We start from the raw sequence: 13,084 nt of genomic DNA, 5'->3' as shown, positions 1-13,084 counted from the left end.
TTTTTCTCTACCATCACTGATGATATTGGCTACAAAAGTGAACATTTTACTGGCTGTGCAAGTACTCAGAATGATGAGTTGATTAAATGCCACGGGACACATTTAAAGTAAAGCAAGGACATTTATTATGTTATTTTTTCTTATCATGCACATTTCCTCACGGCACTAATTGAGGAAATGTAATAAACACACACAAAAAATTAATTAATTCTAAGTAGGCTGATCTTTAACCTGTCAGTAGCCATGTTTTTGCAGCTGAAGAGGCTGAATTGGTTTGGAGGTAATAGTTTGATGGATGGAGTGTCAAAAATTTGAGTTGACCTCAAAATACTTTGTACTGACCTCAAATGATACTTTATTTCATTTAATATTTGAACATTTTAAAAAGCGTACTGAGACATCGTATTTCAAGGACTTCGAGCATGAGCACAAGTTGGAAGCAGTTATCACATGTGAGTCCAGAGTGTCTCTGAATTTATGACACAACTGCAATAAAACACTGCACACGTGCAATAATTGTCATGTGATACCAATCTTAATTGTTTAACAATCCAGTAAGAAAAAAACACTGTTGCTTTAAATACCATGACCATCACTAGATAATTTCAGTCCACTCACTGAAAGCCACCATGAAGGAGCAGTTGGGGGTTTTGTGTGTGTACTTTTTGTGTTTGTATGGAAGTCTGAGCAGCGGGGTGAATGGAGATAATCTACAAGGTAAGTCTTTACATAGCTCAGTTAATGTGATATGGTTAGCGATATTACCAAGAACATACAGTACAGAATATTTCTCTTTTATGTATGTATGTAGGTGTATATTTCTTATAGATATGTGTTTTTCAACTTTAATTCATATGTATTTAGGTATAACAATCTTCTCTTTTTGACAACATCATTTGTTGTGACAAATAAACCAACAAACTGCTAAAAAAAACAATATATCAAATCAAGGAAAAGCTAAAAATTTTCTACAGTTAAATTTTATAGTGAACTCATGTCTGTCTGATGTCACTGAAAAGTTTACGTAGCTAACTAATAGCATATTTAATATAAAAATATTTGATATAAAAAGAAAAGATCTAGGACAATTTGCACATCTACCTAAAGAAGCTGAACAACTTCAAAACAATGACCAAGACCAGTGGGACCAATTCTCTGTGTTTTCCATAACACAAGTCAATGTGCAAGCTGTAATTAGTACTACAGGATGATAACAATAATAGTTTACATTGTTGAGAATATTTTCATATTTCAGCATTGGCAGTGATTAGTTCAAAATGGTCCATATATAGACGATTAAAATGTTACATGGAAAATCACACGCAAGATGTACCACAACCTTATCACTTGTTTTTTTACAACCAGTAACAGCTAATACAGAGTTGTTATTTAAACTGACAGTGCAGACAACTACAGGATGAAATTATAAATGCAGACTGGTCAAATAAAGATGAGAAGATGATGCCATATTAATTTTACCCGATGACAGTGTAACTATCAGTAACTCTGTCTTCAACATATTACAGTCCTGAAGAAAGGCAAGCTGAACAAGCAGGATGTTCGAGTCAGGTAAGAGTTTATCCCAGTGAAACACATATGCCTTTCCAATGATGTTTTCATGTGTATTTATGTTTTTTATACATTTCTCTTTTCTAAAAGTGGCAATGTTCCAGACCACACTGGGATGACAGTGTCTGGAAACAGTTATCAGAAAGTCTGGCAGACCTTTGGGGTCCAGAACAGAGTGGAACGAGATGCTTTCCTTAATGAATCATTCCCCACTGGATTCAAATGGGCCACCTCAAGTGAGTCCTTCAAGGTTGAAGGTGCCTGGAAAGCAGGTGGGAAGGGAGAGTCCATCTGGGACCATTTCGGCCATGAAAGGCTAGCCTATGGGAATCAGACGGCTGACTTAGCTTGTGACAGTTACAACAAGGTGGATTACGATCTCTACCACCTGCGAGGTCTTCAAGTCAACACCTACCAGTTTTCCATCTCCTGGGCCCGTATTTTCCCTTCAGGCCTCCGGGGCAGTCAATCAGAGAAAGGGGCTCTCTACTATGACCAGCTGATCAATGCTCTCATTGAATCTGGCATAGAACCTGTTGTCACTCTCTACCACTGGGATCTGCCTCAGGCTCTCCAGGTCAACGGTGGATGGAAAAACACTGCCATCATTGAAGCCTTCAAAGACTATGCAGACTTCTGCTTCTCCAGATTTGGAGACAGGGTCAAGACCTGGAACACATTCAGCAGCCCTTGGGTGGAGAGTTATGCTGGGTATGGCACTGGTGAGCATGCCCCCAGCATAAAGGATTATGCTGTTTCTTCTTATCAGGTCAGAGTTATGTGCTAAATATAAGGAAATTGTATGTAGTTTAATGGTTGCACTCATGCATTAACCTTATAAACTTGGTCTTTTCAGGTCACTCACAATATGCTCAAGTCCCATGCTGAGGCCTGGCATGTCTACAATGACAAGTATAGAAGCACTCAAGGTGGGAAAGTGGGCATTGCACTGAACTCTGACTGGGTTGAGCCAGACTCCTCTAAAGCTGAAGACATAGCAGCTGCTGATCTCTACCTGCAGTTCATGCTGGGCTGGTTTGCACATCCCATATTTGTAAATGGAGATTATCCACCAACACTCAAAGCACAGGTTGAAAAGAAAAGAAGTGACTGTACAGGCTCTGTCCCTGCCGTCCTTCCAGTTTTTAGCTCCGCAGAGAGTCAGAGGATAAAGGGTTCTGCTGACTTTTTTGGGTTAAACCATTATACTTCTCGTTTGGTCAGATTCAGTAATGGTGAGTGTGCTTCTAGTCCTCAGGGAGTTGGTGACTTCCACGCACATGTGGACCCCTCATGGCCTTCTACAGCTTCTGACTATATCTATTCTGTACCATGGGGACTTAGAAGGCTCCTGAACTACATTTCCAAAGAATATCTAAATGTTAAGAAAGTCCCTATTTACATAACTGGGAATGGGATGCCAACAGAATACAGTGGGGACAGCCTGAATGACACCAGCAGAATTGAGTACATGAAGAGTTACATCAATGAGGCCCTGAAAGGTCAGTGTTTGGAAACATGTCTGATAATAAATATAAATAAATATTTAATGTAGGTGGGATTAATTCTTACTTTGTGCTTTATGTGCATCCATTTCATAGCAATTATCACTGATGGAGTGGATGTTCAGCGATTCACAGTGCAGTCACTCATGGATGGATTTGAAGGAAAACAAGGCTACAGCCAGAGATTTGGTCTTCACTATGTCAACTTTGAAGTTCCAGACAGACCAAGACTCCCAAAGCAATCAGCCTATTTCTACAACCAGCTGATCAAGAAAAATGGTTTTCGTTCACTCAAATCTAAAGTTTTCAAAGGGGTAGAAATGCCACTTACCCACCGTTCAGCAGGTTTACCAGCATCAGAGGTTCCAGCTAAATCAAAGACCGTCTTCGAGAAGTTCTCACGTCAGTCAAAATTCGAGAGATCAATCTATCACTATGGCAGTTTCCCACAAGACTTCAGTTGGGGAGTTTCAACTTCAGCCTATCAAATTGAAGGTGGATGGAACGCAGATGGGAAGGGGCCCAGTGTCTGGGATGTCTACACTCACACACCTGGCAGTGTTGCTGGTGATGCTAATGGAGATGTAGCCTGTGATAGTTACAACAGACTTGATGAAGACCTGTACATGCTGCGAGCTATGGAGGTGAAGTCTTACAGATTCTCTGTGTCCTGGTCCAGGATCTTTCCTAATGGTAGCCGTTCCTCCCTGAACCAGAAAGGTGTTGACTACTACAATAGACTCATTGATGGCCTCTTAGAATCCAAAATCACCCCCATGGTGACACTTTATCACTGGGACCTCCCACAGGCTTTGCAAGACATCAATGGATGGGAAAATGTTCAACTGATTGACATTTTTAATGACTTTAGTGACTTCTGCTTTGCTACCTTTGGTGACAGAGTGAAATTTTGGATGACCTTCAACCAGCCTCACACAATTGCGTGGTCAGGTTATGGAATTGGAGAGATCCCACCAAATTTTAAACAACCAGGAACTGCTCCGTACAGAGTTGCACACAACCTGATCAAAGCGCATGCCAAGGCCTACCATACATACAATGACAAGTATCGCAATTCCCAACGTGGTTTGGTTTCCATTGCCCTCAATGCTGATTGGGTTGAACCTAGAGATGTCAACGATATCCGAGAAGTGGCGGCTGCTGACCGTGCATTACAGTTCCAACTGGGTTGGTTTGCACACCCCATTTTCAAGAATGGTGACTATCCTGAGACAATGAAGTGGCAAGTTGCAAACAAAAGTGACCTACTCGAACTTCCACAGTCAAGGCTACCTTCCTTCACTGAAGAAGAGAAGAAATTCGTCAAGGGAACTGCTGACATGTTCTGTATAAATCATTACACAACAAAGATAGGAAGCCACAGTACAGCTCCATTTGACCCTCCGTCCTATGAATCTGACTGGGATGTTTCACTAGCAGAGGAGGCCAGTTCACCAGGTACAGCCTATATGTACCAGAGAGCTGTATCGTGGGGCTTGAGAAGACTCCTTAACTGGATCAGAGAAGAGTATGGAGATCCAGACATTTACATTACTGAGAACGGAGTGCCTACACCCTATCCGACCACTTGGGATGATATTGAAAGAATGTTTTATTACAAGACCTATGTCGACGAGGCTCTCAAAGGTGCACTGCTATAAACAGATTTCATAAAATACATTTTATGATTACCATAGCTGTTTTACATTTTGATAATTAATTTTTGTGTTTGTTTTTAAAGCCTCTCAAGTTGATGGTGTGAAGGTGAAAGGCTACGTGGCAACAACACTAATGGATTCTTTGGAGTGGCGGAATGGATACAACTTTAGATTTGGGCTGCACCAAGTGGACTTCAGTAACCCAAACCGGCCAAGGTCACCCAAGTTCTCTGCTATTTTATACCACAACATCATGAAAGATAACGGTTTCCCTAACAATTTAGAGGAGAAGATTTATGGACATTTCCCAAAAGATTTCATTTGGAGTTCCGCTACAGCTGCATACCAGGTAACTGTTGAAATGACGCCCCAACATTAATGCTTGAATTTCAAGTACTCTGTTTTCATCTATTGAAATCTATCTTATACATTTGCTGTTTACAGATTGAAGGGGCTTGGACAGGAGATGGAAAAGGTCTCAGCATCTGGGATACGTTTTGTCACACTCCAGGGAAAATTAGAAATCATGACACTGGGGACTTGGCCTGTGACAGTTACAATAGAATAGAAGATGATATCAAGATATTGAAGCACCTTAAGGTGTCCCATTATCGTCTCTCCGTATCCTGGCCAAGGGTACTTCCTGATGGCACCACCAAACACATTAATGAGGCTGGAATCAACTACTACCAAAGAGTGTTGGATGCTTTGCTTGCTGCAAATATTGAGCCATGTGTATGTTTGATTATTTCCAGCATCTCAAAAAGAAAAAAACACCCTGTAATGGTAAATTGGTCAATTTGGTAATCTTAACTATTTTTCCTTCACTGTCAGGTCACCCTGTACCATTGGGACCTTCCGCAAGCTCTGGAAGATATTGGGGGCTGGGAGAATGAGACTGTTGTTGAAAGATTCAAGGAATATTCTGACCTAATGTTTAGTCGTCTGGGCCCCAAAGTGAAAGTTTGGATCACCATAAATGAGCCGTTCAATGTAGCTTATATTGGTTATGGCCAGGGAGGTATGGCCCCAGGTATGTTGTTGCATCTGGACTCTCTGTATTACACAAACTAAACTGTTATTGTGTGTGGTGTGAAAATCTGATTTAAAGTGGAATTCACACAATGGCATTAATACTGAGTATATTTTGTTAGTGCCATCAAGTGATAAGTTGTTAAGTAAAATTAAATGTTGCTCTGCAATTTGTCATTGCCTTACTGGCCAAATCATGGTATTTATTCTCTATAATAACAAAAAAAAAAACTTCAGTATATTGGCTATAAATGTGTCTATTAATCTGTCTGTGTTTATAGGGATCAGTGACCGTCCAGGCACTCTGCCCTACATTGTTGCTCACAACCTTATTAAAGCACATGCTGAGGCTTGGCATGTCTACAATGACAAATACCGGGCCCAACAAAAAGGCATTATCTCCATTTCCGTTAACTCTGACTGGACAGAACCCAGAAATCCCTATAAGCAGGAAGATATTGATGCAGCAGAACGTGTACTGCAGGTACGCCAATTCTTCATTATTTTACAAGATATCTGTATGGCAGTAATCTCAAACATACTTTTATTTTGTCTCTTTTTTTTTTGTGCAGTTCTTCATTGGGTGGTTTGCTCATCCCATATTTAAAGGTGACTACCCTGAGTTGATGAGGACAATCATCCGAGAGCGAAGTCTGGCATCTGGTCTACCAAAATCTCGGTATTATACAGACTAAAATTCAAACTAGAAAGAGAAATAATTTCAGTTAAATATAACTTCATGTTTTTTTTATCTGTTACAAGTGTATGTTTAGTACACTTAGCACAAGTGTTGCCGATCCTGATTTTAAATTTCCATTTCTTCAGTAAAGTCAGTTTCTCCATCATTGTTTTAGACTGCCTGAGTTTACTCCAGAGGAGATCAAGAGAATTAACGGCACCTATGATTATTTTGGATTCAACCACTACACCAGTGTCCTGGCATTCAATGTGGACCATGGAAACACTGTGCACTACGAAGCAGACAAGTAAACAACACCATCACCTTTAATTTTACTTTGAAATTCTGATTAATTCAAATAATTTCTTTTATTTCCATGCTCTCGGAACTTTAAAATCCAACTGATATGACCTTTGCAGGGGTGCAGCGCAAATGTCTGATCGTACCTGGTTGGAAGCAGGCTCAGACTGGCTGAGAGTTGCACCATTTGGATTCCGTAGGATACTGAGGTTCATCAAGGAAGAGTATGGAAATCCACCACTCCTTGTAACAGAGAATGGAGTGTCAGAGCGTGGCCCTGTTGACCTAAATGATACTCACAGGATCTACTACTATGACAAGTACATCAACGAGGCACTGAAAGGTATCAAGACACTCTCATGGAATACAATTAAGATCAGGACAGAGGGAAAGGAGAGACAAAGATAATGATGTCTCATATAAAGTACGTCTGCAGGAAAATAATTTGTTTGCAATTCTGTTCTTTCTTATAAAAATAACCTAGAAACTAGATACTATTCATATGAATTGAACATTCATCATGAGTATTTACAATTTTTAAAGGTAATATTTGTGTTCTTTCAGCTTACTTGCTGGATGGAGTGAATCTTATTGGTTACACTGCTTGGTCAATGATGGACAACTTGGAGTGGGGCGCTGGCTATACAGAAACATTTGGCCTTTTCTACGTCAACCGCTCAGACCCTGCACTTCCTCGAGTGCCCAAGGCCTCTGCATCGTTTTATGTCAACATGATAAAATGCAACGGATTCCCAGACCCTGCCTTAGGACCCCATGAGTGCTTGAACCCTGACACCGGAGGTAAAGTGACACAGATTTGGGGGTTACCGGTTCTGAAAGATGAATGGATGAATGGAAGGTGCCAATGATAAATGCATGTATATGAATACCACATTTATTTTGAGCGCACAAAAACTTCACTGTAAAAACAACCAGGTACCATTAAGGGAGGACTATTTGTTTGCCAGTTGACTTCCTAGAGTCTTACTACTGTGAGAATACAAAGCAACTCCCCTTTTAACAAAAGTCCAAAAAGTGTAATTAGTTCAAGGCTCCCGTATGAAGATGTTTTTTTCCTTTAGACAGAGTCGGGCTATTCTTATTAGAGAGTGGTGTTATTGCATAACAAACGAATAAGCCTTCCCAAAATAATGTAGCCTGAAAAAAAAGTTTAGATTTAGGGTCATCAGCTTGTTCAAAAAGAAAATAATCCCTGGTGTCTGTCTTTTGTGCAGGAACAACTGCGCCAATGACTACCACCACTGAAGGTAAAGTGACACAGATTTGGTCTTTCCTGTTCTGAAAGATGAATGGATGAGTTCAAAATGAAAATGACATCCTGGGTTCTTGTCTTTTGTGAAGGAACAAGTGGACCAGTCACTGACATTGCTGTGTGGTTCTTGGGTATGAAGCTCTCCGCCAGTGACGCTGAGGTCGGACTCAGCACCACATTTGCTCTACTGATTGTCACAGTGGTGGGAGTCATATGTTTATCTTTGTTTGCCTTTAGGGCAAAAAAACTATCTAAGAAAAAGCAGAACATTGACAGTATAGGCCTGGAGAAAAGATTGTAAGAGTGAACAAACTCAGGTGTAATAGAAGCACAATTTAACTGAAGGCTTTAACAGCCTACTTATAATTTACAATTTATTTAATATGTTTAACATATTGCATATTTAATGGACATGATCTGCATTACATTGTGAAACAAAATATATTGAACCATGTTCAAGCAAGTTGCAACTTTCTGAAGTCCGTCATCTGTTGTGCCATTTATCAGTACCATTTATTTTCTGTTAATAATCCAGTTTCTTATGTGAAATGATTTGTTCATAAGGTAAAATATAATTGTGTTGTTCAGATTAAAATAATATAATGTCTTGATGAAGATTCAGTCATCCAGGTCATGGTACAAAAAAACTAGCCTGAACAAGGGCAAAGGGACTTGCAGAGTTCCTTGAAGATGTTTTACCATTCATCCAAGAAGACTACAGTTCTGATACACATAGCTCCTCTTTAATCTGGAGCTGTGTGGCGCAGAAATCGCTCATTGCCACTAGAGGTCACTGTAGGATTACACTATCACAGTCTTCTGAGCACCTGGCCACCAGTCTTACAGTTAAGGCTCTTTCAATGTGAATTACTTTACTATGGAATCACTATTTTAGTGACAAGCATATCCCAGATCCCAGATCATGGGATACCACTTTAACAGGAGTTTATTTGAATCTGTTCTCATTTTCATGTAGAGTTAAGGTTGAACTTGGCTTGAATCTGCAAATCATCAGATTACAAAATGTATCACCTCATCCAAATAAAGATTTTGCCTTATAATATTCTAGTAATAGTCGTTCTTTTTATAAACATTTGTTTTTTGTTTTTTTCTGGACCATTGTCAAATACGTAATAAAACCCACATTCCGGCTACTTGAAAGGTAAAAAAAACTGACCAAAGTACTAGGAATACAAGAAGTTTAAAAAAAAATAAAATAAAAAGTATTACAACTGCCAAAACATAACTTGAGGTGATGCTATTTGATTCAGCACTAATTGGGGTGCTGGTATGATTTAGAATACGAAACACTAGCATCTTATTGAAGCTCATTCAAGATCATAGAAAGTGCGTGTGGGTGATTTCTACATTGAGACATGTCATAGATAGTGCTGATCAATTATAAGAAAACGTTATCCTCCACTTGCTAAGTTAAATTTGTCAGGGTGGAGAACATCTAAAGAAGATAAATGTTTTGTGACCTGGAGCAAAGGTACCATGTCCATGGTCAATCGTGGCTGCAGTTCATTCATTTAAAGTGATCTGCTTCCATATCAAACAGATAAAATCAGCAGGCACCTATGAAATTCTTTTATTATAATAACTTTGTCTGCATAAGCCTGAAGATTTGCTGCTTCCAGGGTAGCTAATATGCTGCAAGTGTATTCTTATAGATACACTTGCACAAAGTCAGGGATCTTGTAGGATCGTAGATGCAGTGGTCGGCCAAGGAACATTGATGAAAAGCACATCAAGCCTATTTCCCTTCAAAATTGGAAGATGTCCAGCAGAATCATCAGCTCTGGTAGAAACCAGTGGGACCCAGGTACACTCAGGAGGAGACGCTGTGTATGACAATTCGTCTCATTCCCACAGATATAAACCCTCTGGAGTAAAAACAACATGGGACAAACCAACCACAAAAACATCATTGCATCTGGGGAGTTGGATTTATTAATGTTAATATCGGTTACAATAAAGCTGGAAGCTGATGCCACAATTACATCATGTCAACAAATCAAACTATCCTGATTTTGGGCTGTGTTTGAGCGGAGGGGGGACAGATGGCTAAAATATATTCTTCTTTGTGTGGTTATCTCCTGGAAGATGCATTCACACCATAACGCTCTTCTCACGATTTGGGCTCCAATCTCAATTGGGTCTTCATGAAAGGACATTTCATGAAGACCCGAACAGCTGATTGACCAGTGGCTGGAGCGTTTTATGGCTTCAGATAAATCCTGAAAGTTACCCTGACCCGAGGCAGGTTAGGCGTTCAGAGTACCTTGATAAGAATGAATCCAGTTTTGTGATACCGGAAACCCAGGGTTAACCCTGAAGTTACCTCGCTAAGTAAGCCTGCTTCGTGATACAGGCCTCAGGTTCTTAGCCTGTTCCTGAGCAGGCTAGCTGCAGAGGATAAATCACCATGGTTAATTGTCCAGGATAAAGTTATGCTGCTTTTGTGCAACCAACTTGAAGCTAAATTCATCCAGGATAACCAACACATCCAGCATTAATCCCTTATCCTGGTTTTGTGCAATACCTCTCTGTGCTGTCTGCAGCACGACAGCAAGAATCTTGGTTTGTTTACAAAAAAATCAATAAATGTTATTACTGAATATATATATATATATATTACTGGGGAAAAAAACATTCAAGGGGATAATGTGGTTCATCCTAAAATATTATTTCTGTTTAAAAAAGAATTTAATTAGATTTTGTCTAAAAATTTTACTTATAAGGGGTAAGTTGGATACAGATCAGTAGTTATTAAAAATATCAGGATCCAAATTATTATTTTTCAGAAGAGCAGACTCGACCGCTAGAATTTTTAACAGTTTTTAACCCACAAATTGGAGGTGTTTTTAGTGGATTTTAATTCTCAGTCGTTCTGTCTGTGCCACCCTGTATAAAATAGCCTACTCTACTCAATTCAGTTCATTTCAATTTTATTTACGTAGTGTCAATAACACCACAAATTGGGGTACCTTTCAGTACCTTAGCAGCTGCAGCTGGAGGCTGAGTTTAGGCCGGTGCAAGATTGCGGCGATGTTTCTCGCACTGGAGCAGTCAATGCTGTGTCTACTCTTTATTATGTCCATGAATGCAGCGTCTCTATTATGTCCACGAATGCGGCGTCTACTCTTCATTGTCCATGAATACGCCAGCATCTACTCTTTATTACCGGTATGTCTATATAATCTCTTGCCTGCCGTCATTTCAAATCAAACTACCAGGCCAGCTGTGAAAGGCATGTACAGTCGATCCGTGCACTCATGGATCGATCAACCAAACGTTCAGCCAGTGTGGACAGCCCCCTTTATTTGAATAACATTTCATCATTTCATTCTGAAGTGCGTGCATCAATAAAATATAAATACATAAATAAATGCGTAAATAAATAAATAGTATTTCTGGCATACATTTAGGTATTTATTTATTTGTTTATGGCATATATTCATTTATTTTCTCGTAATTACGAGAAAGGATCTCGTAATTCCTTTGAGATAAGGTGTCTAATTTTTTAATTAATTTCTTTATCCAGTAAATGCAATGCGCTTCCATACAAAACAACTAAAAAGCACTTAAGAAGCATTTGCGGTGCCAGAGTACACACCATAATGGCGACGACAACAGCTCAGAGGCCCCAGAGAGAACCACAACCTCATTTGAAGGAAAACTGTCCTCATTAATCTCGCAAATTGTGGAAGTGGAGGAAAGAGTGGAACGGCTGGAAGACATAAAAAACTGAAGGCGTCATTGGACACTAGCCCACTCGCTACCAAAGCGGAGGTAGAGTGTCTCCGCGACAAACTCGCAACAGGCGCAATAATCTAAGAGTAGGGGGGCCCAGAAGGTCAAGGGAACGGGGATATGACGGTGTTTATGCAGACACTATTGACATCGACCCTTGGCTTGAACGAGACAATGCAACCACTGGAGATAGATCTGGCACACAGAGCCCCGATAGTTTGGGGGGGAGACCGCGCACGATCCTGGTTTGCTTCCTGCGCTCAGCTGATAGGGGACTCATTCTAAGCACCGCGCGGAATAAATCTGAGCTAACTTGGGAAAGTAACCGTACAATGATATTCCCTGACTTTACACGGGCCATGCAGTTGAAAGGGGACAAATTCAGGGAGAGCAAGAAGGCTCTGCGGGACCGTAACATGAAGTTTGCCCTCCTCTACCCTGCTGTTGTGAGGATCGATCACAGCGGAACCCAGAGGCGCTTCAATGGAGATCAAGATGCTTTGGATACGATCGGGCCCAAAAGAAAGTGTGTTTTGGACCTTATCTTCAGTTATGAGACACAATTTCCCAGAGAAGGTAACGGGTCGAAGGAGACACTGTGAATAATTGGGGAGATGAATGCGAGACATTTAATTTTGGTGAATTAAGAGCTTTTACACAACTCAAATATGATTACATATTATATATTGTCACAAAAAGTAGAATTTTCACATTTCACATTTTTAAATGCTATGCCACTGAAGTGACACCTCTCATACTCCATATGTATAATAAAGCATTTGTAAAGGGGGAGTTACCAGACACTTTATCAAAAGCCTTGCAAATAGACTTGAGAAAGTAATGACCTCGGTAGTGCACGGAGATCAGGTGGGCTTCATTAGAGGTCGCATCTCAGCAGACAAGTTTAGACGCTTCATTAATATAATGTGGGCAGTCTCAGACTCTAATTTGTTGATTTCTGCTGTATCACTGGACGCTGAAAATGTGTTTGATAGGGTAGATTGGGCATTTTTGTTTAAAACTTTAGAAATTTTGGGTTTTGGAGAATTGTTTATTAAATGGATACACCTGTTGTATAGGGGACCGCAAGCAGCAGTACAAACTAATGGATACATCTCTTCATATTTTGAGTTGGGGAGAGGTACACGCCAGGGATCACCCCTTAGCCCGCTATTGTTTTGTTTGGTGTTGAAGCCTCTGGCGGCCGCAGGTAGGAGTGATGATAATTTTCCGGGGGTGATGTATAACTGTTCTGCCCACAAATTAATGATGTTTGTGGACGATATTCTACTACTGGTATCAGACCCTGTAG

The 13,084-nt window shown here is 40.2% G+C and overlaps 1 protein-coding gene across 1 annotated transcript; it reads left to right on the top strand.

Moving 5' to 3' along the window:
* The first annotated feature begins 601 nt into the window (after positions 1-601).
* Positions 602-9,077, top strand: LOC125017510 (lactase-phlorizin hydrolase-like). Its single transcript, XM_047600780.1, has 15 exons — positions 602-717; positions 1,527-1,569; positions 1,660-2,338; positions 2,426-3,071; positions 3,171-4,721; positions 4,816-5,081; positions 5,177-5,467; positions 5,567-5,765; positions 6,046-6,248; positions 6,337-6,443; positions 6,619-6,750; positions 6,863-7,086; positions 7,308-7,544; positions 7,979-8,011; positions 8,106-9,077. The coding sequence occupies exons 1-15, from the start codon at positions 630-632 to the stop codon at positions 8,315-8,317; spliced, it is 4,911 nt and encodes a 1,636-aa protein (XP_047456736.1). The 5' UTR covers positions 602-629; the 3' UTR covers positions 8,318-9,077.
* Positions 9,078-13,084: the final 4,007 nt, after the last annotated feature.

The sequence above is a fragment of the Mugil cephalus genome, chromosome 12 (genome assembly GCF_022458985.1).
Source record: "Mugil cephalus isolate CIBA_MC_2020 chromosome 12, CIBA_Mcephalus_1.1, whole genome shotgun sequence".
NCBI lineage: Eukaryota > Metazoa > Chordata > Actinopteri > Mugiliformes > Mugilidae > Mugil > Mugil cephalus.
The sequence above is the reverse complement of the archived record's forward strand: the minus strand, read 5'-3'. Positions and strand labels throughout refer to the sequence as shown.